The sequence below is a fragment of the Haemaphysalis longicornis genome, unplaced genomic scaffold, assembly GCF_048455015.1.
Source record: "Haemaphysalis longicornis isolate Haplotype H1 unplaced genomic scaffold, Haemaphysalis longicornis Haplotype H1 scaffold_1, whole genome shotgun sequence".
In the NCBI taxonomy this organism is placed as follows: Eukaryota; Metazoa; Arthropoda; class Arachnida; order Ixodida; family Ixodidae; genus Haemaphysalis; species Haemaphysalis longicornis.
The window spans coordinates 416,632,874-416,660,468 of record NW_027526203.1 but is presented as its reverse complement, the minus strand read 5'-3'; the positions used below and the strand labels follow the sequence as shown (position 1 = coordinate 416,660,468).

At 46.8% G+C, this 27,595-nt stretch overlaps 1 protein-coding gene across 1 annotated transcript in view; it reads right to left on the bottom strand.

Annotated features, from left to right (window-relative positions):
- The window catches only part of Ac76e (adenylate cyclase type 2 Ac76E), a 597,242-nt gene that overhangs the window by 26,415 nt on the left and 543,232 nt on the right, over nt 1-27,595 (bottom strand). Inside the window, exons 11-12 of the mRNA XM_077687138.1 lie at nt 8,106-8,164; nt 7,770-7,934 (exon numbers count right to left, since the gene is read on the bottom strand). Coding sequence (XP_077543264.1) covers nt 7,770-7,934; nt 8,106-8,164 — 224 coding nt within the window. The remainder of the gene's footprint in view (nt 1-7,769; nt 7,935-8,105; nt 8,165-27,595) is intronic.

Below are 27,595 nucleotides of genomic sequence, written 5' to 3'. Positions count from 1 at the left end.
TATACGGTAAGTGTGCGCGTCGTCGGCGCAAAGCCAGTGGGCTCTTCAGTCAGGGCAAATTCCGGGGTGCGCGCACGTTGTGCGCGCGCGCATCGCCGTGCTGGCCAGATCGGCTCGCAGCAGCGAGGGAGACGGGCCCCATTCGCTCACAGGCGCGTACCGCACGGCGTGATCGTCGAGTGGTAGGTACGGCCTTCCTATATGCAAGCGTAGGGGCAACGGGAGCAGCCTTAGGCACGGGCCGCAGCCGGAAGGGCTGGTGGGCTTTCGCCGGCGCAACAGAGTTGCAGCCGGCTGGTAAAGAAAGCGTCACATACCTTCGGCCAACGCCTTCGGCGTCCTGGAAGCGTCTCACCCGAACGGACCCCCGCGTTCGCGTCCCCGGCGAGAGTCGGGTTCGGGCATCGTTCAAACGGACCAATGAGGTGAGGTTAGCTCCGCTACCAGGGCGGAGCGCCCGCTGCGTGACAGTGTTTTATCGCCGCAACGGTCTCTGCAGGCTTCACCTCACGCAAGAGTTTGAGAGACGGCTCGGCTCTACGCAGTGGCGCCAAGACGAGCCGGAATTTTGGAGGAGAGAGGGGAAGAGCGCCGCGTAATGACACAAACCCAGTGATCGCGCAATGGCTAGGGCGTCAGGATCCCCACAACTGTCACAAATATGTTTCGACAGCACCTGTTCTTCCCAGGTCTTCTATCGAACCCATGATCTCGCGCTGAAGAGTCAGTGCATTAGCGCTCTTAAGAAGCTGCAAAAACATTTGAACATCCTGCAGTCTGCGTGCACATTATCTCAAGAAGAAGAGTATTAATGAAGCTTTTATGGATGTCATCTAATATAGGATGTAAAATAGTCAAAATAGGCTCAAAAATGGTTTTTCTTGACTACCAAAATAACTAACTCTTTTGTCTTGTTTCATTTGGCCAACAGCCATACAGCAGTTGGAATCTCAGAAGATTTTTGCAATTTGTGCTACTACAAAAAAAAAACAATTCTCTATAAATACTGCCACGCATGAGTAGGGTTGTTTGTTTTCGGGTAAAACCTGATTTTGCCCTATTTTTACACCCAGAACCCCGATTTCTCCCCGAATGGTCCTTTTCAAAGTAGCGATCTTCTCAAGCGTGGGCTGACGGTCCGCCGCTCTCAACCAGTACTTGCCAGAAGCAAGCCCCCCAAACACAGCTTTTGAACTCATTGAGTATTAGCATGACTCTAGCGCTCGCTACCCCAGGCTGGGAAAGGCTGCGCTCTTATTGCTGTGCCTAGCTAGTGGAACCTGTGATGTCGAGAGAACCTTCGCCCACCTGAGATACCCTCAACGAGGGGACAGGTTAGAGCACTGCACGGGCCCGGGCCGGCCCGAAAGCCCGGGCCCGACCCGGCCCGCGGGCCGGGCCGGGCCGCCCGAAGTCGGTTATCGGCGGGCCCGGGGCGGGCCCGGGCTCAGTGCCGCGGGCCCGGGCTGGGCTCGGGCTCAGTGCCGCGGGCCCGGGCCGGGCTCGGGCTCAACGCCATGGGCCCGGGCCGGGCTCGGGCTTGAATTCATAGGCCTGGCCCTTAATAGTTCCGACGTGAAGTGTAGAAAAGAGCATAAAATTGAATATTCTGAGTTTACTTTTACGCGCTTCTTGCTGTTAGTTGTACACATTGTTTTAAAAACGTGTTTTGCTAGGGCTGATAGTCACTATACTGTAACTTTAATGACATTTCATGTACTGCATCAAGATTTTATATTTGGGTGTATAACATATCAAAGATACGGTTACAAGGAATGCCCTAGAGGGGAAGGAATTAATTAAGCCACCCTGGAGCTGTGCACCTATGTCTATGTATGTACGTGTGTTTTAGATGTCGAACCAATCTAAATGCGGCTTCTGTGGCTGGAAATCAAACTCGCGTGCTAGAGAAGCGCCACCGCTTAACAACCACTCCAGGGAAAATATTTCAACGCACGCACATACTCGTGGATTCAAATGGCGAGCAAGAAATTTCATTAATACCAACTTGTGACCGAAACAACCCCACGAAGTTGCCAAGAGTCTGGTCATCAAAGGTGATGGTGTCTCTCGTGTAAGAATACGAGCTATTATTACGCCCATGTGGCGTGAACTGCAGACGGTGTGAGCTAAACCACGTGTACTTTAAAACCCCTTTTTTTGCGTTACAATTCAGGGCGTGCTTGTACAGACTAGATGCTCCGTCTGATTTCCGGCTAAGAAGACACTCGACCAAATATAATAAACTAATTTTCTTCAACGTCTAAGACCAGGCCTGATCACACACATGCGGGCCCTCCGTAGGCTCAAAAAAAAAAAAAAAAAAGACCGTGCCCGGGCTGGGCGTGGGCTTGAGACGACGGGCCCGGGCCGGGCCTGGGCTTGAGACGACGGGCCCGGGCCGGGCCTGGGCTTGAGACGATGGGCCCGGGCCGGGCCCGGGCTAGGCTCACTTATAAATGCCCGGGCCCGGGCCGGGCCCGGGCTCGGTGTTACGGGCCCGGGTCGGGCTCGGACTTCACAAAGCGGGCTCGGGGCGGGCTCGGGCCTTAAAATCAGGCCCGTGCAGTGCTCTAGGACAGGTCCCGAATGGAGACCGACATGTTGAGCATGCGGATGATAAGGTATGTAAACAAGGATGTGTAAAAAATCGATTACCAGCTTCTTTTCAATAAAATGTTTCATTTCTTTAAGTTATCAGTGCTCTTTACTGTCATCACTACTGATCTATTTCGAAACAAAGGACAAATTTCGGAAAGGAATTGCCAGAAAACCCTGATATCTTCCCCCGATTAATTGCCAGCTTGAAACAAACGCCAATTTTAACAATTTAACTCTGTAGAGTTAAGAAGCTTGTGATAACTAATGATAAAATAAACTGAGTCTGTTTCTTTGTACATCTGTAGATTTAACCCGAAAAACACGAATTTCAAAATGGTTTCACAAAAAAAAAAACAATTTCTCCCCGATTATCAGTTTGAAAAATAGCACCCGATCCCCCCCCCCCCCCCCCCCCCCCCCGATTTAAAAAAATAAAGAGAAAACCGTAAAACAAACAAGCCTACGTATGAGACAAGAAGCTTTAATTTTCGCTTGAAATGATAAAATTTCTAACGAGATCAGTTGAGTGGTTGTCGTAAAAAGTTTTAGCAGTCCGTCCGTTCCGTTCGTTACGTTGTTACCGGGTTTACCGGGACCGGTCTGCGCCTGCGCGCGGGAAAGGGCGAGGAGGAAGGGCGAGGAGGCGCGGACATGGCGAAGGCAGGCCGGCGGAACTAATCCCCCTACCTTGACGAATGCCCAAGTGCCCAGACGGGCCCCGGTCAACCCGGTAGCAACGTACGTTACGGAACGGACGGACTGCTAAAACTCTCTATTATTCTTACACTGAATTCCCAAGGAGCACCAACAGAGTCGCCAATAAAAAAGTGTGTACCGAACTAGGTTTACAAGCGAGTATTTTTGCACTGACTCCTGAACAACAAAAACAGCATTACCGTTATTAACACCGCAAAATATTCAGGACAATATGCAGAGAGCGAGAACACAATAAAATGCTTCATCCTCACACGTATATTACGACAGCCGTAGGATTTAACTTACGTATCTTTACCTTTTCGTTACCGCTTCATTTCATCTTTACAATGGCTCCACAGCTACCATCATCCTCCATAAGGAGAGCAGTAAAATACCTATGAGGAAGGGCGCTAGACAAGGAGACACAATCCCTCCAATGTTCCACAGCGTGTTTACAAGAGGTATTTAGAACATTGGAATGGCAAAAGGTGGGCATAAGAGTTATTGTTTTGGTGAAAAATAAACAATCTGAATCTGAAGGGAGAATACCTCAGTAACCTCAGATTTGCTGATGACGTTGCCTTTCTAAGTAACTCGGGGGAACGAATTGCAAAGCCTGATTACCGCACTGGACAAGCACAGTAGAATCGTGAGCCTGAAAATATATGCAGAAAACTGAATTAATGCTTAATAACCTCGGGAGAGCTCAGCGGTTTGAGATAGGTGGCGAGGCAGTGGAAATGGTGAGCGAATATACCTACTTAGGCCAAGTTGTGACCCCGGATCCCAACCATGAGGCAGAGATAATTATAAGGATAAGAATGGGTGGATTTGATTCGGCAGGCATTCTCAGATAATGAACAGCAGCCTACCATTGCCCGCGAAGAAGAAAGTGTATGACAGCGGCATCTTACCGGTACTCACCTACGGGGCAGAAACTTGGAGGCTCACTAAGAGGGTTCAACTTAAATTGAGGACGACTCAGCGAGCAATGGAACGGAAAATGATAGGTTTAACATTAAGGGACAAGAAGAGAGTGGAGTGGGCCAGGGAACAAACGCCTGCTAAGGACATATTAGTAGAAATTAAGAAGAAATGGGCTTGGACAGGGCATGTAATGCTAAGGCAAGATAAAGGGGGGCGGCGGAAAGTTAGGTGGGTAGATGATATCAAGAAGTTTGCGGGGATAAATTGGTCACAGTTGGCACAGGACCGGGGTAATTGGAGATCTATGGGAGAGGCCTTTACCCTGCTGTGGGCGTAGATAGGCTGATGATGGTGAGGATGACCTTTTCATTACTTAATAGGAACTTATTTATCGTTTAGCAAGACGAGATTTGGAAAATGATACATTACGCGTTTATGGCAATTAATGTGTTTATTTCCGTGTCCGACAACACGGGCATAACAAATGTGCTTGATAAAAATGAAAGTGAACCCGCAACCCTTTTGCGGAGCACCTTGTTGAGTCTTGTCGTTTTCTTTTCTTTTTTTTTAGGCTTTCTAAGGACCTCTCAGATTCGCCTTTTTGTATGTGCATATGCGGAAGCTTTTTATATTTTCCTCTAGCGCTGTGGCTTCGACTACGCCTAACGAGTACAAAAGAAGAGAGCGAGGCGACACGCACACGCAGCTAATCTTTCAAGCGCGTGCACAAAATCTGAATGTGCATGCACATTTCCTGAGGGTCCCCATTATTTTATATGCGCAAAGAAGTTGAATAGCGGCAAAATAAAAAAGAAGAGCTCTCCTTTCAGCGACGTCTTTTGTCGGTGCTTTAAGCGCCTGAATACTAGAGTTCTGCGAGCCAATTAGCGAGTAAGGCATGAAGTGCTTGTTGGGGGGGGGGGGGGGGGGGGGGGAGGGAGCATTTAAGTGTTCTTGAGGGTTTCTTTTTTATTCACTCGAAACCGAAAACTGTAGGCGTAATGGGGCCCGTTCGTTTTCATGCCGTTTGAGGGATTAAATTTGTTCCTTCTACTCCACGGAAGCGAACGGTGCGTTAGGAATAAAGCGACGCTTTGTGCAGTTCTCTGCTGGAGCTGTCGTGAAGAAAGGAAAGTGTTCAATTGTATTTGCGAGGATTCACAATGGGCGCACTGAATATGCAAGAGAAATGGGACAGAAAGGTAGAAAGGAGAGCACGCTAGCGCCATATTCTCGCACAGTGTGTTGTTGGTAGTGCGCGGAAGATAAAGACGGTTGAATATTTACGTTGCCAGCAGCCAAGAATTGAAACGATCGGTAATTTATTTAAATATTCTGTCGAGCTGCTTGTCCTTGGTGCTTTCATACCTCTAGATAAGCGTTAAGGACATTCACAATGGGTAAACTTCCGCGAATGGAAGATTGGGTCTGTTGTATTAATCTTAGGCGGAAAGAAACACCGGAGCAGGTATCTGCTGTAAAGCACGAGCATGACTGAATGTGCTGGCAACCTCGACGCGTAACTATCAAACACGGTGTTTTCAGCAGCACGCAGCGGACAAAAATTGCTGCACGGGAGCAAGTGTACGAGTTCGGGCAGGAGCGTGCAAGTTGGGAGGCGCATGTGTGTGTTGATGTTCGCAAATACCGCGAGATTTCATTGTCCCCCCCCCCTTCCCCCCCCCCCCCCCCCTCATTGTCCCAAAAAAGAACACGCAGATTCAATGGCGAAGAACTTTTCTGGTTTGGAGAGTTTTCGAGGCGCCGCACAAGTTTCTAATTTACACCTGACTCATTAAATTAGTGCTCAAGAAGTTTTCTAATTGAGAGTAATTACCTAACTAATTTTCAGTACTGGCGCAAAAAAAAAAAAGTTCGGGGAGCTTGCACTAGTGGTGCAAGGCTGGAGAAACAGCAGAGCCGGCGGCCCCTCCCCCCCTTCGCTGGCGACACGGCTGTTCAAAAGGAGTAACCCAACGGAAATAATACTGTGCGCCCGGAATGCGATGATAGCTCAATAGGATAGACGCCGGTTTCACAACGCGATGGACCCAGGTTCGGTCTCACCACTCCAAGCGCTTTTTTCTTTCCAATTGGAGGTTTTCTGTTCGCGTTCAACTACTTAGGCCGGTTAAACAGCTCCGCTCTTAAAGAACACTGGCTGTAAGTACACGTAAGGCCGGTTCAGACTGTTGCCGCAACTGTCGTGATATCTTAAAGAACGACGTCATTTCGGGTCTCAGCAAACCGAACTGCGTGACACACCGTTTTTTTTGACGTCCAAAGCTCACCATATCGCTGTTACGTCGGTAGTCTGAACATGGCCTCATGAGCGGCAAAACGCAGTTGGACCGATTTTCCTAACGCGATTGGTCTTTTTTTTATACCTTGGTCCAAGTAATTAGCGACGACATGCTGAATACACGTAATAAACACACGCTGTGCGTCGTTCTCTGTTCTCCTTTCGTTCAGTGCTGAGGGATCGACGCCGCAAAATTTTTCCCGACATGCCCCATCTATTGCTCTCACGCATTGCAAAAAAAACAAAAAAAAAAAAAAAACAGTCCGTCATGATACTTTGCCACTTAATTTGCTTGGCACTTCCATGCTTTTGTGCATTAAAATACACATATACTACTGAAGAGTTCCGCTAAATTTTGTATCTCCTGGAAAGTCTGGGCTACCTATAAGGCTGAAAAGTTGTGCAAACAAATCGTAAAGCTCATTCCGAAATTTACACCCGTTTTTTGCTTAAGCGTACTTTCTCTCATCGTAACCGTCCTGTTTGTCTAATTATTCTTTTATTGTCTATGTAATTATTTATCTCATTGGTTATCTAATTATTTCTTTATTTTTAGTACTCTTCAAGACTACTAATTACGTTCAATTTCTTTCCGTTGCAGTTGCGACGCTGACTTCATTCTTGGCGCCTGACCAAATTCATACCGTGGCCTGCTTTTTACACCCGGGACACGAATCTTCAAGGTTGTAGCCTACATGGTCACGGGTACAATTGACAGTCGTTTCACTAAGGCGGATGCGAATGGTAGCGCCCGAGCGGGGGAAGCGCCGTTTGGTAATGCACGGTAGCAGACGACGCGCTCCGAACGCTCCCGCCTGCAGCGCCCCACACCGACAATTTTGGGTGTTGCCTAGAAGCGCGTTTTCTTGCTCGCGTGCTATTTTTTCTGTCAATGACCTTGATTGAGCAGCTTCAAATTAGAGTGAACTATTCTAGTTCACTGTATTCAAATTCTGACTGAACGACATTGCCTACATCAACGCTCTCTCTTGGTTACCATGGACAGCCATCGAAGGCGTGAAATGCCGGCACATTCTTTTCCCGAACGTACGCACGCTTCATTAAAACGCTTCACGCATGCATCTGGACGGGAATCTTCAAGCGTTCAAGGGTTTTACCTGAGCTCACTCAGGTAAAAGCAGCAATCAGGGCAGAGGAGCAGAACCGAGATATGCAAATAACGGTGCGTCATCAAACCCTGGGCATTAGTGTTGCGCATTTGAGCAGAAACTGGCCGGCTTACAGCTGGAGAGTCAGAAGCTGCACAATGACGATGGATGCGAAGAGGAGAGCCGAGCCGACGACGCACTGAGGGAATCCTGCGTCCGGCTGGTTCCGGAACTGCGACTCCAGCTTGCCGTCCTCGAAGCGCAAGAGCACGGAGTTGAGGCCCTCTGGAGAGCAGCGCCTGTGGTTTGTCCCCAGTAACAAGCATTTTAGTTGAGGCACTCGCCGGGCGAACTAATTTAGTGAGTTATTGTTACCCGCGAACTCGAAAAATGATTCAACTGTTGGAAAACTGTAACAACTAACAACTGACTACAGCTTTCTTGAGAGTACATTTTAAAGATCACGTTACCTGAAATTCCAGGGCATTCCTGAATCGGGAAGCAGGTTTGCCTCAATTAAAGCCAGGCTCTGGAAAGAAAACCGAAACGTACGGGAATCAGTCGGAGTTCTTTTGTAAGAATGCGCGTAATCCGCTGGCACGAGGTGTATGCTCTGCGTCCCGTTAACGTTTGCAGCTTTTGCGGATTAGCTGATAACTGTGTACTTAATCTCCTGCCGAGGCCTTTATGATGACAAATACTTAAACATTCGCCTGTTCATTTAGATAAGGAGCTCTTCGAGTGGTTATTTAGGAAAATCAATCTAATAAAATGAAATATTTTTCGTCTTCGCGCCTGTGGGGGCGAGAGCGACAACCGAGTCCCTGAGTCCCCATAGGGTATTCCTGGCGCACGAATGCTTTTTGATAATCCCAAATCATAAGCAGTATGAACCTGTGTATATATTGCACGAGCTTGAAATTTCAACACTTAGACATGTTTACAACGCAATCTGAAGCCAGAAAAATACTGCGTATAGAAGTCAGTCACCGTTAAAAATGGCAAATTCTGACTGCATAGCACACAAACAAAGGCTGTTGCAATATTTTGTTTTCATAATCGACAAAAAGTAAATTTCATTGTAATTGGAATTGCAGTAGGCGATTATGTGCTGTTGAATTTTTGACACTTAGTAATTTTAAGCAGCCATAAGCGCTTGTAATAATAATCCACACAGCGAATGCGAGGCTACCCATCCGAAAAAAAAATGCCGATGAAGTTTACACAATGATAATTTAAGTCAAGGCGGTTTTTGTGAGGCATTTCAATGTCTTGTGTGCACAGACGTTTTCGTTTCTCGCCTCCATCCGAAAAGCAGCCAACGCTGCAGGCAATCGAACCTGCACCTTTGGTGTGAGCAGGACAATTCCTTATTCACTGAGCTATTGCGAAGGGTCAAGACGCCATTTAGTAAGTAAACATCAGAGGAATACACCACAGTGCACAATCAAAGATCCAGAAAAGTCATTATAAATGAGTTCGCATTTGTTAGCGGTATTAGCTAACTACCAGGGATCATGTGTTGCGCGCCGACCAGACAAGACGCTGCGGGAAATATGTGGGAAAGTACGAAGTGTGTATTGTAGAACTAGAACGTTGCTTTTATACATATTCAGCCTTTAGAGGGCAAATGTTTATTTTGTTCAGCACTGTTGTCAATACTTATGGAACATGTACCAGAATATGCGTCTGTTGCTGCCGTGTACAACGGCTCCTGAGCGTAGTCAAGCTGCTGATTGCTGCATTTATATGATGAGTGCGTCAAGCAGTTACTCAGAAAAATCAAATAAATAAAATTAAGCTTGCTTCGCCTTGAATGCGTTGTTATGGCACGCGCAGAAGCAAATGTAAACTGCAGGAACTCACTCAAATACTTAAAATAACAGTACCTTATAATCGTGACGAGTACAGCGTGCATTTTCTTATACACACAAACGTAGTCAGCGTCTGATACGAGTGAATACAGACACATCAGTCGGATTTGGATGATGTTTTTCTAAGCACCTGATTTTGCGCTTAGGGACTCAGCAGCATTGCGAGCACCCTATTTAACAACAGGCAAGAGTGATGCATTCAATCTTCAACTTCCGGATCAAGCAGCCGGACCGTGATAGCGCCTGGCTTTGGAAGAACTTGTGGCACAAAAGAAAGCGGCTAAGCAAAATGTTTTAAAGAAGTACGAGAAGCGAAAGAAAGGAAGGAAATAAAAGCGCTTCAACCACCTTTCGCTGCTTCGGAGCCGGATGTCTGAGTTTTGGGGCAAAATCGCGCACGCATCGCCTTCCCCCCGAGAAGCGGAAATGAGGACCCTCTTGATTCCGCCAGAACTTCTCGCCGCGATTTCCCAAGGGCACGTTACGATACGACTTGCCCTTCGCATTTTACGCACCTCGAGGCGCGACGGAAATTGCGGGCGTGGGCGGTGACCGCTGGCCCTAGTGACACAATGGACTCGTGGGGGGAGAGCACGATACCTGTAGTCCCACCCTCTATCGGAATTCTTGCGCGCTTGGTAAAGGCCATAGATCATTCCTGGCGCGCGAGGCAATACAGCGCCTGTCACCGGCGGCAGCCGTCGGTTTGCCGAAGCATGCGTTAGCGAGCAGCTGGCGAGGCCTGTGCGAATCACGAGTGTGCACTCAAAGTTCGCTATGCCCAGGGGACCAGTCGGTATGGCGCTGTACTGGGAATTACGACTCAACTATAGTAAGCTTTTCAGTAAAAGAAAATACGTGCCCAGGGCATGTTCGTGAGCTTAGAAAAAGGAAACGCTCAAGTCAAGGCGGCAGAAACGATCGCGTCATTCAGTGTTTGCTTCTGTGCTTGTCTTTTGGCCGTAGCCGTTGTAGTGAACAAAAACGTTTCTTGGTTATACCCGATCGCAAATGAAAGTAACTAATTGCATTGCACATTACCCAGAAACAGAAATTTAACGGCTATGTATTTACAGTAATGTTCAGCCATGATTACGACACCGTAAGAAGGCGTTGTTTTATGCCTTAATTTTGTCCATGGCTTTATCTTTGTATTTACCGCCACCCCTTACTTTTTTCGCTCCTCATTACCCCCCCCCCCTTTCTACGCGTATACCCCTTCTTTCTCTTTCAGTCCCTTCTTATCTCTCCCCATTTGCAGGGCAGCCAACCATAACCGCCTTTCATGTACTGTATTTTCTTTCCTTCCGTCTATGAGGATGTAAAGTCGGTAGTTATAAGGTAAAACCCACCACAGTACAGCGATGTGTAACTTTAATGTAAAAAAAGGATAGAAGCGAAAGGGTGAACGGAAATTTCGGCTCTGACTGTGAAAGGAGGAGAGAAGACATGTTTATCGCATCTGCCAAGTAAAAAGTCCGGGATAAAATTGATACCTCCTTCCGCAAAACAAAACAAAACAAAGAAAACGTGTGCCTCCTTTCTAGTGTCTGATTTACTTGCGCTAACAACCATGCTTTGAAGGGAGCAAGAATTCGACGTAGAAAAGACAAAATGATCAAACCAAAATTACCTCATGTACGCCGCAAGCCCTGATCTTCTGCCCTCTATAGAGCGGCTGGGCAAGACCGAGGCGAGTGACAGATGGGCATGGGCAGACTCATCTTCGCAGCGCACAAATGACCGAACAAAGGAGAGGGAAACACGGGACAAGCGCTGAACCAAAACTAAAATTTTTATTGAAGGGACACACAAGTATAAAGCCCTTCCAGACAATCTAAGACAACCCCACCTGCTTTCAAATAATCTCAATCGTTAACCGCTTGTCCCTATCTTACCTCAGCCTCAGCATTAAGGGTGAGAAGCACTTAGCAAAGCCCACCTCGACATCGGTTGAGCAGCGTAAAGCTCCCTCTCTCCTCAACCTCATATGTAGCCACAAACGCATAAACCAGTTAGTTCTTGATGCTAATTTTACGTTAGTTCAAAGATTACTGTGAAGATAAAAAGATGAACCGCACTTCATTTATGTGAAGCGGGCATCATACCTTCTTAACAAAAGGCGCTACCATTTAAAAACACCAAGAAACCCTCTGTCTCACGACGACGATCGTTTAAAGTGAAACTTTCTCGTTAGGGATTCTTTGGCTGTCATCTGAGTTTGGACTTCGTCTCTCGCAGACGGTTTGGACTTTGACTCTTTGAGCTTTGACTTTGACTCGCACGCAGTTCGGACTTATGGTCGTAGCGACTTTGACTACGACCCTTCTCCATATGATTTCGCACGAAGAAAGCTTCGCTCGACCATCGCCGTCGTTAGACGGAGGGGTGCTTGATTTTTCTGTCCAAGTTCGCACGCGTACACACCCCACGCCTCTCCAATTCCATTCCAAACCGCTTTGGCCGTGTCGGAATTGCGCAATCGGATAAACGTCGCCTTTATAACGCGAGGGACCCAGGTTTGATTCCGACCATGAAAAACATTTTTTTTTCCTTGAGGCGCTTCCACGATCATCGTAATCGTCAGCGAAAGTTGGCTTTCCTGCAGTGCATTTTCAGCGCTCATGGACGAAACAGTGAAACATAGACAGCTCCGCTTTAAAAGGCCGTCTGCATTACCCTGCCAAACAAATTACCACAAAAGTTTAGCCATATTTTTTTCTACCTTTAAGAGCGTTGTAGAAGTTTGAGCACAATGTTTACCACGGCAGAGTTCTTTCCAAACAGAAAATAAAAATTAACACCGTAGGTAGTATGCTTAAATATAACATATGTGCTCTATAAGGATCTCATCTGTACAGTTTTTTTTTATGGCAAAAGTACGCCTTCTGGCGCAAATGAAGGTACTTCGTGATGTATAAGAATATAACTCGGAGGTTGAGGTTTTCCGAATTTCCTAGGTGAAATGCAAGAATGGAATGGTGGTGAGTTCCCTGAGCCATAGCTGGGGGTCCGGGGCCTCAAATGACGGATACATGTGCCTCGAGAGTGTCAGATTTATGCTGCTTGTAGCGACAGGCACATCCACAAAAGTTCATTTTTGGCAGTAGCACTTGAAGAGCACAGTAAATTAAAAATATCCTGGGCAAAATCGCAAACATTACAACTCGGGGATAGAGGCAGTACGCCAGGAATACATTGAGTAAATTATCTAGACGAAAGAATATAAATCAACTGCCTCGATCGGTACCACACGAAGTACAAACGGTTTATACCCCGTCGTAAAATAAATTAGTCGGCCAAATGGCAAGTGGAATTTGGACCACCCGAGGGTGGAGATAAAATAAAGGGTAAAAGCTACTCAGCGACCCACAGCAAGGAGTACGGGCTCGCGGGGACCCCCTGATCTCCCCTATGACGCAGCGGAAAGGGTTGGGTTCAAGGGCAAGGGAAGAGGGAGAAGGGAGTGGGTTATGGAAAATAGGAAGGGAACGGGGGCAGCGAGTTTTTGTTCTGATCCAAAAATGTCTCACTTTTTTCAGGCCTGATCTCTCACGTGAGGGCATCAGACAGTGCCAATTCACAAATTTTTGCGGCCCCTGCAACGTGGTTGCCGCTCACCCATGGGTGCTGTTTGCTGAGCTCCGACCGTCGGAGACAGAGAAAACTTATGAGGGGGTGGCAGTACAGGCCCCTCCCGTGACACTCGCTTCCACAGCTCGTGCTTCCGGAGGGCCCCGATCAGCAGTACCAACGATTCCTCGACAGTAAAGACTCGTTAATTCGGACTCGTATAACCTAAATATCGGTTAACTCAACCATTTTTCAAATTTCAAACCGAGCTCTAAAGACGCCGGGTGTTTTTCCTCCATTTTTCTGCAAAATTTTTCGGGGTGCTTCCGAAGAACTCGAAATGTTGCTACAGAAAAGTCCGAATCACCCTATTTCGGACCTGACCACGGGTTAATGTGTGCTTCGACAGACGACGCCCATCACCTGAAGATCGAAGTTTCAGAAAGAAACAGCATGCAGCTTTCTAAAGCTGCTATTGTAAAGCGAGGGTTAGCGCCAAGCCCGATTTCCCGCCCGATCCACCGTCTATGCCCCTCTCGCCTGGACACATGATTTTCCGGCGGAGAAGTGGGTGGGGGGTCGGACGGGACGGGGAAACCCGGGCATGCGCGGAATTTCTCCTCTGGAGAACAAATTTTCGAAGGCTACTGAGGGAAAGAGAGTTTGCGACGAAAGCAGACGCAAGGGGTGCCGTATTCACATTAAAACACACCGTCCAGGAATGGTGCTATTCGGAAGGAAGGATGATTTAGTCTCGACCCAGTGCTCCTCACTGCTCTTTCCCCTTGTATCTTGCATTTTAATTCACCACCCTGCCTTCTTGCCTCGTTTATTACCAATCCGCCCGAAGGTATCACAGGTCGTAAAAAAGAACATCGTGGACATGTCCCTTTGGCCTTTTCGTCTCCTGGGAACAGACGGCTCCCGCCTTTCGACCGGCTGAGTGCTGCCCATCTTTCCAGATGTTCAGGGTGAATCAGATTATTGCTATGCGGGTGGATGTCACTATGCGGGTATGAATAGGGGTGTAGGGGCATGAGGAAACTTGAAGGGGTTCTTTATTCGATGAGGTGCATCGAATGCAACCTTTTGACGACGCAACCGTACGTCCAAATGCCACACAGCGCACTATTTTAGTGCGAATATAACTTGGTAAAAATGGTGTAATCAAACACCTACTCTTTGTGTTAGATATTACCGGTTCACAATTTCCTTGCAAGCCAGGTAATGGCATGATTTATTTAATCCTAAATTGTACTGATCCATCATCATTATCATCATCGTCATAATCGTCGTCGTCGCCATCATCCACATCCTCATCAGCATTTTTCGGGGCCCACTGCAGGACGGAGTTCACTGCTGGACCTCCACCCACTCCTGTCCTGCGCCGCCTGCGCCCATTCCTCGCTCCGAATTTCCTCATTTCGTCTCTCCATTGAGATAATGGCCTTCCCCTTCTTACGGTATACCCGTCTCTACGTAGCCACTGTGTTATCCTTGTGGTCCACCGCTTGTCATTTCTTCTCACTACATGGCCAGCCCAAGTCCAATGCCGTTTCTTAATTTGAACTAGGATATCTTCTACCCGAGTCTGCTTCGTAATCCAGAAGGCTGATGTCCCTTTCCTCAGTGTTACCCCTATCACCCTTCGTTCCATGGCTCGTTGAGCCGACCTAAGTTTTCTTTCCAGTTGTTTAGTAAGGCACCAAGTTGCTGCCCCATATGTTATCACCGGTAGCATGCATTGGTTGTATATTTTCCTTTTGAGTGATAGAGGTAGCTTACTTTTCATTATTTGGGAGTGCATGCCCAGTGCACCCCAGCCCATACCTATTCTGCAGCGGTTTTCTTTCTCATGGTTTGTATCAGGATTGACAACTTGTCCAAGATAGTTATGCTCTTCTACTTGTTTTAGCGTTGCGTTACCTAAGCTGAAGACGGCTGTTTCAGCATGCTTATTTATCATTACTTCAGATTTATTCATATTTAGTTGCATCCGCAGGCCCAAGCTTTCTGACTAGTTTCTCAAGCATTTTTTGCAAGCGATCTGCCGACTCACTGAGAAAGACAAAGTCGTCTGCAGAACTCAAATGGCTCAAGCATTCCCCGTCTATTCATAATTCTGCGTTGTATGAGTCAAGCTTCCTAAATACCCCATACAAACATGCTGTGAACAGTTTCGGCGAGATGGTGCCTCCCTGTCATATTCACTTTCGTATCGGGAAGTTGTAGCTTTCTTGTGAAGTATTGTCCTGCCCATACATTTCTTATATTTGCCGTCTAGAAGACTTGTGTAGGTCTCCTCTATTCCATGGTCTTTTAATAATTACAGAACTGCTGCGCCGTGCACTGAATCAAATGCTTTTTTGAAGTCCATAAATTGATTGATTGATTGATTGATTGATTGATTGATTGATTGATTGATTGATTGATTGATTGATTGATTGATTGATTGATTGATTGATTGATTGATTGATTGATTGATTGATTGATTGATTGATTGATTGATTGATTGAAGGGTTTAACCCGCCGACGCAACGCAGGCGATGAGGCGCGCCGTAGTGGAGGGTTCCGGATTAATTTTGACCACTCGGGGATCTTTAACGCGCGCCGAAATCTCGAACGCACGGGTGTTTTTTTGCTTTTCGCCTCCATCAGAAAAGCGGCCGCCGCGGCCGGGAATCGAACCCGCGATCTCGTGCTCAGCAGCGTAACGCCTTAGCCACTGAGCCACCGCGGCGGGTCAGGTCCATAAATGCATTATAAAGGAGCTTATTAAACTCCGCGAATTTTTCTACCATTTGATTGATGTGATCTATTATACAGTATGCGTTTCTAAACCAAGCCTGTTCCCCGGGCTTTTTGAAATCTAGTGTGTCGCGTATGCGGTTAACACTATATTACCTTGATAAGCAGCTTGTGTACAACTGAAAGTAGGCTGATGGGTCTGTAATTCTTAATATCTTTCGTATTTCTCTTCTTCTGGATCAGAATTACGTTGGCGTTTTTTCAGGCCCTAGTCACCTTTAACGTCCTTATGAATTTGTAAAAAAAATCAGCAAGCTTTTGTAGTACTACGTTTCCTCCCTCCTTTACAAGGTCCACGATTATGCCGTCGTCACCTCCAGCTTTCTCTCTTTTCGTGCTCTTGAGGACCTTTTCTACTGCCGTTTTAGTTACTAGTGGGACATCACTAGGTAAGCCTGTACGCTTAGTATTTACCACTTTTCTAACACCGCTGGCGTACAGCCTGGTGTAAAATCGTTAAGCTACTTTTGTTACCTCGTTCATGTTGTGCGTAATTTTATCCTGCTCGTCTCTGAGTGCATACAATCGGTCTTTCCCAATAGATAGCTAGCTTCTTCTTAGTTGATTTTAAGCTTCCTCCTCTCTCCACAGTTTCCTCGATCATTGCCTTGTTGTACGCAAGGATGTCATTTGTTTTACTTCTGTTAATAAATATCGACAGCTCTGCCAATTCAGTTTGGTCCAACACACTCGACAGTTTTATGTTCTTACGTTTCGCAATAAGTTCCTTCGTTTTCTGAGATAGTTTGCCAAACTTCTTCCGAGATGCTGCTTCTCCCACAGCTTAATAAAGGTGCTTATACACAAAGCCGATTCGCTTTTTGCAACAAGGACCGAAAACATAAGGTGTATTTTAAATGCATGGCCGCTGCTTTTTTTTTTCAGTCTTGCTTAACTCGAAAAGTCGCCTAAATTGAATTTATTTGTTTTTCTTCGCTTCGAGTTTACGGGATTTACTTCGTATGTTTTGCTCCTCCTGCACACAAGGAATCACAAGAGAAGTGATCGCAAATATTTCGTGCACTGATGATCTAAAGAACCTGACTTTAACCTGAGCTCTTAACACCAACTACCGGTAAACTGGTCGTATGAGGTCAACGCTACAACTTAAGAATTCACTCACTAAGCTAGCGGCAGCCTTCGCGTTCACCGCAACTCCACCTTATTTGGTAAGGATGGCGTCCATTTGAATTTAAGGTCGACCGATCGAAGTCGCCCAATTCTGGTGTCCCCAGGTTGGTGGGGACAGAACACTTCAGCCCATTCTTAGTTCCCAAAGGAGACCTTTATTAAATTCACGATATGGCGAGTACAGATCCCGGAGCTTCGCTCCTTCAGCGACGCGGGGTGTTGGCATTTCGCCTTTTTGATTGCGTGTAGCTGCTTCCCTTTTGCCTCTTGGGGTGCTCGCCACTGCTAAGCATTTGCTCCTGTCGTCAGGCGACGTTTTTCTTGTTTAACCATGGTTTCCGCTTGTCGAAAAATAGGAAGGACAGAAATCGAGCTGCCTCGGCCAGTCATTCTTCCTCTCAAGCCGTGGCTGTGGCTCCCAGCGCTGCACAATTGCGTGCTCATTTGTCGAACTTGTCTTCAACGCTGATGGCCGCATACCAAGCTCACTGGCGAGCCCGCTTTCATTCACCGCCACACTTCCGCATCCCGTACACCCTATGGATTCCGCTATCATGCCCACGTGAGACGAATTGGCCAGTATTCGAAGCGGTTGGTGGGAGCGCATGCGCATTGCGAGCAGGCTCACCAGCTGTTTCAAATTCAGTCTTGCTTTGGCTTTGCCCTCGCTGAATGGCGACTCTACAACGCGCAATCAAACACTAGGGGCTCAATTCTGAGTTTCCGTAGTTTCAAGAGCATCTGTTTTGAGTAGCTAGCCAGGCGCAGCTCTGACACTTCCGGTGTGAGTATTATCACCTCAGCCGAGGAATACCGTTTTGGATTCAGAATGGGCGCTTTTGAAGCGGACAAAACTCAGCACTGCGTCCCAGTTATCGGAATTGCAGCACATTCAGCGTGAAGTGGAGGTTTAGAAATGTATTTTATTTTTGTTGGAAGCAGCCCAAAATTAACACTTGTTAAGTTATAGTTAGAGCAAGTGGAGCTGTGCCGTTTGTCTCAAAGACTGTCCAAATCAGGAGGGAAAGTGGAAGATTTACACTGTGGAAGATATAATACTGCCAGCTCCGTGCGCAACCCGCATGCATCTCACAGCAGAAAGCATTTCGAAAAAATTCGCAAAGTTACTTTACAGCTAGAGTTGCGGAATAGCTACAAAAATCATCTCATGCTTTAATAGAGCTCCATTTGACTGAAGTGGGAGAAACAGTACTCAAACGAAACAGTACTCAAACGAAAGCAGTCAAACTTGCAGTTAATAAGATTGCAGGCACACGAGTTGATAATAATGCTTAAAACATACTGTTTCACTGATACCTATGCTGTCAGCGTGGGCAACTTTTGTCTCAACGTTGTGAATGAGGAAAAAGGATTATTTTCCTCCTGTAATATCTTGTGGGCGATATGAGACTGCTTCTCACAGTCGACGTAGCACTCTGATTTATCTGCTTTACTTTTATAAATCCTTCCAATTCCATTTCCACACTTCGACGACGGAGGCAGTAGGTCTGTGCTCTGAAATTACAGATGGGGTTATGAGCGGTATTTAGTCTGCGTGCTTTCCCATACTCGTTCTCCCTGCCACGATTTGGTCAAGAAGTTGACCCTTTTATGCATAAGCGCGGGGGGTTTAAATAGTAAACAGCGTGGGGCGCTCAAATAGCGGCGCATTCTGCCCCTCTGAGCATGCGCCGCGCATGCTCAGTGGGGAACTCAGTAGAGCTCTCGTGCGTGACTCGGCGCCAGAATGTTTGTGTATGTGTATGTGCACCGCCTCCGTGATCATTGACGGCCCGGCTACGGAGCTGATAGTGGAGGCCGTGGTGTGACAGCTCGTGGCTCGCATGGCATTGCGAGCGTTATAGGTCCTCGTGCCGGCGCGTCGCGAAAATGGACGTGTTCGTGCTTGTGCAACTATAACGACCCGCCGCGGTGGCTCAGTGGCTAAGGCGTTGCGCTGCTGAGCACGAGGTCGCGGGTTCGATTCCCGGCCGCGGCGGCCGCTTTTCTGATGGAGGCGAAAAGCAAAAACGCCCGTGTGTACGAGATTTCGGCGCACGTTAAAGATCCCCAGGTGGTCAAAATTAATCCGGAGCCCTCCACTACGGCGCGCCTCATCGCCTGCGTTGCGTCGGCGCGTTAAACCCCACAATCAATCAATCAATCAACTATAACGAATCTGCAAACAGGAAACTCCCGCGAATACATACAAGAAGTCACTGGCACCGCCAGGAATCGAACCTGGAACGAACAGAGAAACGGAGCGAGAGCCCGTTGTCTTACCGATAAAGCTACGAGACTGCGCGTAGACGGGGGCAGACAGACTGTGCACCCACCGAGAACATATGCGGGTTTCCCCTGCGTTCTCGCTTAATTCCACGTGATAGCGTCACGCGACCTCTCGCACCACTGTGCGCTCCACCCACGGCACGTATAGCGGCAGTGTGTGAGCTTTGTGCATGCGCTAAGAGTTAGTCAAAATTAAAGGAAGCTCACACCAATGCATGCCAGATCACTTCTCCTCCGTCTCTGCCGCCGATCTCGTCGCCTCCGTCGACGGCGGCAGAGAGGAAGGAGAAGTGAGATCGTAAAACACCGGGTTTGAGCTCCCTTTAATTTTATAAAAAAGAAGAGTTTCTACTCATGTGCTTCACTGATACAACTCTACCAACCACCATTTGTGGACCATGCAATGATTTAACCTTAGCAAAGAATATCTCTCTGAAGTAATAAGGGGTGTGGTTAAGTCCATTTCACTTGTCTCTGGTTTCACTATTTGTTGAGCCACGTGTGTGAATTTAAGTGACGCCGCATGGTTAATCGTTGTGGGTGTCGTTTACAGATTCGCTTTCCAACCACCTTCACAGGGTGGATTGCCGCGCATTTTTTTATTCCCTCCCTTTTGCCCCACCGGCGTAGTAGTGTTCTCCGACCGGAAACAAACTGTGAAAATTGACGGTAATTACAGCAAATTAAGATTGACAAAATACGGAGTACCCCAAGGTTCTTCATTGGGACATTTGTTATTTAATTTGTATGTGAATGACCTCGGAATGCTGAACCTTCAGTCCAAAATATTTCAATTCGCTGATGACACTGCCCTTGTCGTAACACATCAGACTTTGTAGTGCGCAACAAATTATCTTCAATCTGACATATATAAAATTATGTCATGGTATGAACAAAACTACATATACGTGAATGCACCGAAAACAAAACTGGTTTGTTTTCACAATCCTCATAAAAAACTTGATAAGTTGAAACCTGTGTTGCTGCTTTCGAAAAATTGCAAAGGCTGTTCGTGTGTTCCACTGGAACTAAGTGTTACTGCGACATATTTGGGATTAGAATTAGATGAGACGTTGTCGTGGCGCGTTCATGTCGAGAGCATATGTAAAAAGTTACGTTATGTTGCCGCTCAGCTGTATCAAATTAAAAGCAGTACGAGTGTTAAGTTAAGAAAGATTGTTTATCAAGCACTGGGGGAGTCGCTTTTAAGATACGGAATTTCACTTTAAGGGTTTTGTTCTGACACACTCAAAAAACAAATAAATAAAATATTCTTCAAGTGTGCAAAGAGTATATGTTACGGTACCAATTCAAATGATCTAGACAAGAAAAGCCTATTGAAACTGGTAGATCTTCTTACAGTGGAAAAGTTACGCGATTACGTAATTTATGTAAACCACTATTACGATAATCGGTTTAAAGTGGTCAAACCAAAGAGTACGTTTGGTTTGAGAAAAAGTGAATATTAAAATGTACCACGAATTTTCACTAATTATGGGAAGCGATGCCGAGTGTATTATGTTCCTTCCTTTCTTAATAACCTGCCAAGTGACGCACTGCATATTCCATCATTGAAGCGAGCAAAGCGCACCTTGAAAAATGTATGCCTAGAAACAATATGAAATGTACTTTCTGCGTGTATGTGTTTTTTTTTAAGCGTCTCGATGGAAGAATGTGAATTGTGTACGGAAATGCTAACTGTGATTTTCGAGTTTAGTTATGCTTTGTTAATACGATAAGTATAACAAGATATCAATGACAAGTGCTTTATTTTTCAACAAGTTTATTGATATGCATTATGTACAGCTGTGAGATATTTTGAGTATTGTTATTCACCGCTGTAGGTAATTTTCACACAATGCCTATTGTGTTTCGTTCTTTTTTATGTGTTTTGAAGCAGATGTTGATTTTTTTTTGTGCGTTTAAATATTTATTTGTTCAAATGTTTCGAACTTTATTATGTACGTGAGTGATCGCGTTTTGTTGCACTGCTGTTAACTATGCCGGCTGCCTGTGCCGCACTCAAGCACGCTAGTGCTTAAGCGGCGCAGAATTAACAATGTCTGTAATTTACAGTGCACAAATAAACTTACTTACTTACTTACTTACTTACAGACGCTTAGGCTAGCCGCGCCTTCTTTACGCCTGATGTGGTCAGCAGTTGCACAATACCAGACAATTGATGATCAAGGAAAGAAGGGAGGAGGTAAAAATACAAACAGCAATGTTAACCAGGCTATAGCTTAGTTTGCTGTCCTGCACCTCGGGATAGAGAAAATGGAAGAAAAAAAAAAACAAGGGAACACAAAAAATGAACCTGAAATGTTGGAACAGAGCCTGAGAGAGATATTCCCAGCTTTCAAGCACTAGACATTCTAGTCCAGTCACTGTTGCTAAAGTGTTTTTTAGTATTGCTCTTGTACGAGTATTTAGTTTTGGGGACGGAAGGAGGGTGGCAGGGTTGGGTCGTTTGCAGTAATTGGGTCAAAGAGCTGCAGAGATTCGATTATCGAGCTGCATCGGTCCCCCGTAACCACGTTATGTTTGCGTCATCAGCCATCAGGTGCTGTCTGTCGCTGGGGGACGATGATACCGCTGGCCTTGCCAGTATCACACTTACAGTAACCTCAGCTAACGCTATTGCTGAATCGCCATGCTCCCATTCGGGAACTAAAACGAAAATGATCACGGGACAGATCTCCCTTTCTGAAGCGTAATGAGCATCTTTTTCGCTGTTCGAGAAGGAAAGGTAGCCTGACGCGCCAATCAACTTACTCGCTGTTTGTAATGAGCTGACAGACGTAATATATAAGCGCGGATGTAATATCGACAAAGATCTGCACTCCGGAGTGAATAGGCACGAACGTACAGGACGGGATCTTTTGTGCACCTCCGTATTGAGTCACGAAGGATTATTCCAAAAACAAAATTTTAGAAATATTTTGCCTAAGCTTCCCGAATCACACTGAGGAGGATGCAACGATTACGACTGAGTTGCACCCCTAAATTACCTGGTTTAATCAGAAATAATATTTAAAATACTTATATTATACATGCGAAGAGGCGGTAAGCAAATATTTCTCATCGCACAAGTTAACGTAAATTTTTAGTTAACCGGAGAAGCGGTCTTGCCAAATGTTGTACAAGGCAACTTTCGCAAAAAGGCGCTATGTAGCCATGGGCAACTAGTTACAACGGAGGCTAACAAAAACGGATGATTTGAACCAACAAAGACAGTCGGCCCTCTCGGACATGCCCCCTACATGTTAGCCAGTGTTAGCGAGTAAGCACTCAAAATATTTAAAATTAATTATATTACCGAAAAATTTCCACTGGCTAATGACAAAAATTTACTCTATGCGAAATGCAAAAATAAGAAACGCAACTGCCGCAAAGAGCAACTGGTATCTGTGCGCAGCATTTATAGATCTGAAATCAAGAAAAATTGAGCAAGATTTGCGCCGTTCTCTTCACTGATTGCCGCGTCATAGAGGCACCTATGTTACACCACCGTCCTAATTTCAGGCAACAGATAATTTCTCGAGGGAAATAATAATATTATAAGACATTTAAATGCTTTCTGTAACACGTTTTCCCCCACGTAAAGTATACTTAAGGGGGTCACAGAATTTTAAGGCCAAGTAGTGCACCTAAACCTACAATGGCAATTTGTCAGCTCAGGGCCTCACCACCTCCAAATAGTTGCAACATTCCATGCCAAAATTACTTTTCCGAGTTAGATTAGAAAATTTTTTCGAGTTTCTGAGTGTATTAAAAAGCGTACTTTTTTTTTTCTCTAAACAGCGCGACAAACTTTAGCCGCCCGCTCTTGTAAAGTAACTAAAAAAAACCGCATTCAATAAACTGTGGGAAAACTTTGTTCTGCATAACCTCCGCATTCCAGCACAGCACGGCCCATTCGCGCAACATCAGCTACGGATGAACGCAGACGTACACGGCACACGAAACAGCGAAAATTGCCAAGTCGAACCCATGTCCTCGTGCTCAGCGGCACGTCCTCGAAGTGAACGCATGAGCCACTGAGCCACTACCGCAGGGATGGGGTAATCAATTTCGGTTTTTGAAACGAGTGAGCGCAAAGAACGCGTGGAACATAATATAAAAAGCCCCGGTGGAGTTTAGGCGTAGCGAGTATAGACTTTTATATTGTTGCGAGTGGCGCAGTCTGTTCGCGACTGCTCAAAGGTGCGCGAAAAATTTTATTTACGAAGCATCTAGCAATGGTAAAAGCATAAGAGGAGGCTGCGATGGATACAGCAGCGCCTTTCGAAAGTTTGTCATTTACGTGCTTTACTTGCTTGATGCTACAAATCCACGTGAGGAATAAAGAACAGGGTTAGAGGCTAAAAGATGGGGATGAACTGACACTACCGAAATGCGAAAAATAAATGTACATATCTCCTAAACATTAGCGGGGCAGAACGACGCTGTTCATTTAGAGTACATCGGGTTAGATATTTTAACCAGCGAGGTAAAGACAACGTAAATAATTGTTTGCATGAAAAGATAAAGGCTGCAGCAATTTAGATACGACCTTCTGCTTCAGGAAAATAAATTTTAGAGACCCTATTAGTGGTGCCCACCGCTCCGCGTATTATATTACAGATTCCAGAAGTTGTTACTGAAATATATTTCATTATTACAAGTTCCGTTGGTGGGTCAATCTGGAGCCCTCTGCTACAGCACACCCAGTAGGCCCTTGTAAGGCTTGACGCCTTCGAAAAATATTTGTGGGAAAAATTAACAACGGGTGGGCGATATAGATTTTACACGCGTACCTCATACGTCCGCAACTGTCCCAATATAATTTTCAATTCAATCATTTTCAGCACACGCTGTCCACCATCGTTCTGTGCGTCCCTGCACAGACTCGTGTACTTGCGTATAATTACCACGCCAAGAGAAACAGCAGAGCACAAAGCGCGGCGTAGAGGAAACGACGAGCAGTAGCGTGGCACATTTGGGAAGTCTTCGCGCTTACCTCATGGCGTGCGAATGAGATTGTATTTTTCCTCATCAAAAGTAAGTCGGTAAAACGCTCGTCTAGAACGCTCGAGTGGCGTGCTCCGGACTGCACGGAAGACATCTACTAGTGATAGCGTCTGGTTTGAGAGCGGTAGAATGTGAGCATGCGCGGCCCGTATCAGCGCGATGGCCGTGTCCCTATTCGCTGTGCCCGTCGCCTTGGTTTCCGCACCTTGTTTCGCCGTGAGAAGCGCTGCCTGCGGTGCCGGGCCGGGAAACAAAAGCGGAAATTGCCTGCCTTAGCCGTGCGCGAGTTTCCCGTCTGCATTAGCTCTGGCGCACAGCTGTTCACTGCGTCATCGTTCTGCCAAAACAGTTCAATGGCATCGTGTGCACCATTATCAGGTTTCTGCACTTGGCTTTGCACATCATTGCCGACCGGCCGACGCCACAAAACTCAATGCACTGTGCAAACGGTCAGCAACCGATATCTAGTCACTCAAGGACACCGTCAGCGATGCGTTTTTCGGCGATTGTTGTTCATTTTTCACTCTATGAGAACTGAAATAAAACAAGAATGGTTGCCATCTCACCCTGCGAAAGTGGATGTCCAGCAAAGTTGTTGTAAACCACTAGACGTTGGGATGGAGGAGCGTATGAAATATTTCTCGTCGTCTTAGCGGGCTTGTCGCCTGCGCCCGGCTAGTGTCACTAGATAAGGGTACAGAGTATCGGCACTGTTTCTCCTATTGTTCCGTGCCGCCGCCATAATCATTGGTCAGTTCGCATTTGTTCTACACTGCGACGGTTCATGGGCGCCGCCATTTTGTTTTTTATGCGTTTGAATCGGTCAAGTCTGGTAGGCTTAGCTTGTCATCCCTGCTCTGCGGCTGCACGCGACTGACGTTGTTCAGATGGAGAATGAGATAATACGTGTAACAGCATCTCAGCAGCAGAAGTGTGCCTAAAGATGCCGTTTTTCTGCATCTTCGGTAGTGTTGTTAACAAACGACCCGGTCGAAGTTAACAGCAAGGTCGTAGATGCGGCAATCTCGCAACACTGATGAAAGACAAAATGGCCACCGTTGCTCACTTTTGTGCCTCAGTGACGGTACCCTAATACCTTATCTACTGACACCACGCTCGGATTCTCTGGCGCAAATCCTGGGTCCTGCCTAGCCTGACGCATGCGCTCGGCGTCTTGGGCAAGAACTTCTCTATTTAGTGACACTAGCCTTCAAAAATAATCTGCGAACACCATCTTTGCCAGGAACACGTGGTGGGCGGTCCCATTGTTCGCAGGCGCCTTATCATTCATAATGCGGTTTCGATGCTTGTTTTGTGGTTTCCTTAAACGAATTCTGAGCTCTATGCTGTATGCCTGGTTATCCTGACGCATGCGCTAGGCGTATTAGGCCTTGTCGCCTTAGCGTTTTTGCCCATGGACATAGTTTTTGCCCACGACGATGAAACCGTTGGGGGGTAAAGGATACAGCTTTGCTGTAAAGATTAATGTAAGCTCGCCAAAGCCAAATAAAGGCTGGATGACTCCACCCGGCGGGCTTTAGTTGCCATGCGGCACACATATGCGTGATACGATTCCACTAATGACGCATAAATTTATTGGCCGAGCGCTTTATTGACTAAACAAAGGCGGGTAATGTTCGCTTTTTTGTCCTGGCCCGGGTCCGCAGGCAGCGCTTCTCGCGGCGAAAGGAGGTGCGGAAGCCAAGGCGACGGGCGCAGCGGAAAGGGACACGGCCATCGGCATGATACGGGTTGCGCATGCTCACATTCTACAGGGCCTCCCAAGATTGAACAGAAGAGAGGGGGTGCTGCTACGACAATTGCAGACGAGGACAGTCCTCACACCGGCCCTGGCTCGACACATGTGTCCCGAACTCTACGGGGAAGTGCTGTGCAGTGTGTGCGCGGACGAGCCTGCAACTCTGGCCCACATTATGTGGGGGTGTGGTGCGAGTGACTACAGTGCAGTGTCGGACCCACTGCCACCGGACATGGTGGACTACGTTAGTTCCTCCAACCCGAAGGAACAGCTCATCGCCGTCCAGCGGCTCGAGGACGCCCTTGCCCAGCAGGCGCGAACGGGAGACCCTCCATCCCCTAGCGGGAGGAAGCGGGCTCGCCAAGTAGCCAAAGCTGGAGCACTGGCCTAGAGTTCCCCGAGGTCTAGCCTCCCGATAGGGGGCGGTGAAGCCCTGCGTGGCCTGACCCGCCCCTGCACGCCGGACACAAATAATTGTCATTTTCTCTCTCTCTCTACAGGGCCTCAAACCAGGCGCTATCCCTAGATGCCTTCCGCGCAGTCAGGAGCCCGCCGCTCGAGCTTTATAATAAAGACAAGCGTGTTCGCGACTGTACGCTGGCTGCGACATCTGCTCTAACTTTGCAATACGTCATAGAATGACGCTAGCGATTCAAGCCTCTAATAAACAGTACAAGAAATAAACGTGATTCCAGCATGCATAATGCACTTTCTTTCTTTTTGCTTTTAGTATAACCCCTGCATAAATAATACAGGAATTTATTTGTGGTGATTGTTTTTAATGCGAAGGATTCGTTGTGTTGGAAAAATTGGTGCGTGCGCGTGTGCGCTTCCGCGTGTGTGCGCGTTTGTTGCGCTCCTAACGCTAACGGCATCTATTATGACGTAATCGAGCGCACTTGGAATAGGAGGTCAGAAAACCAGATAGGCAGGCCTTTCAGACCTGGATTAGTCGGCAAAAAAAAATGCCTCTCATTGTAATTATAGCACCAGTTGATCATGCTGTCAAACGCCACACTGCGGACAATTTTCCCGCAAAAAAAATTTCCGCCAGTCTGCTTCCCCACGAGGCACAGATAAGGCCAATCACAGCGATAAATACGGTGGCGTAGACCAGTGACGACACCCGGCAGAAGGTTTCACTCGAAAGATATTGTCTGAGCTGTAACATTGTGCAACGCAAGCATTTAGCGATGCCACATGTAGTGCAGATCGTATTTCTGGGTCACATAATACGTCGGGCCTCTTTATTTGCCAAATCTCTTACAACAGACTGGTCATTCAGGTGCATTGTGGCGAAGCAGATCCATGGACAACTTGCTTAGGGTGCAACCCGTGATGATGCAGTGGGCTACATCCTCAGGACGCTATTCTACAGGCGGCGCGAGAGAGCACTCTGCAAAGGGCGAGTTTGAGCCCTGTATATGACTGATGCAGTCATCTGTTTTCAGTTTTAAAGCAAAGCTTTACTAACCTAGTCGAGCGGAGTTTCGCCGTCGCCAGCAATTTGGCA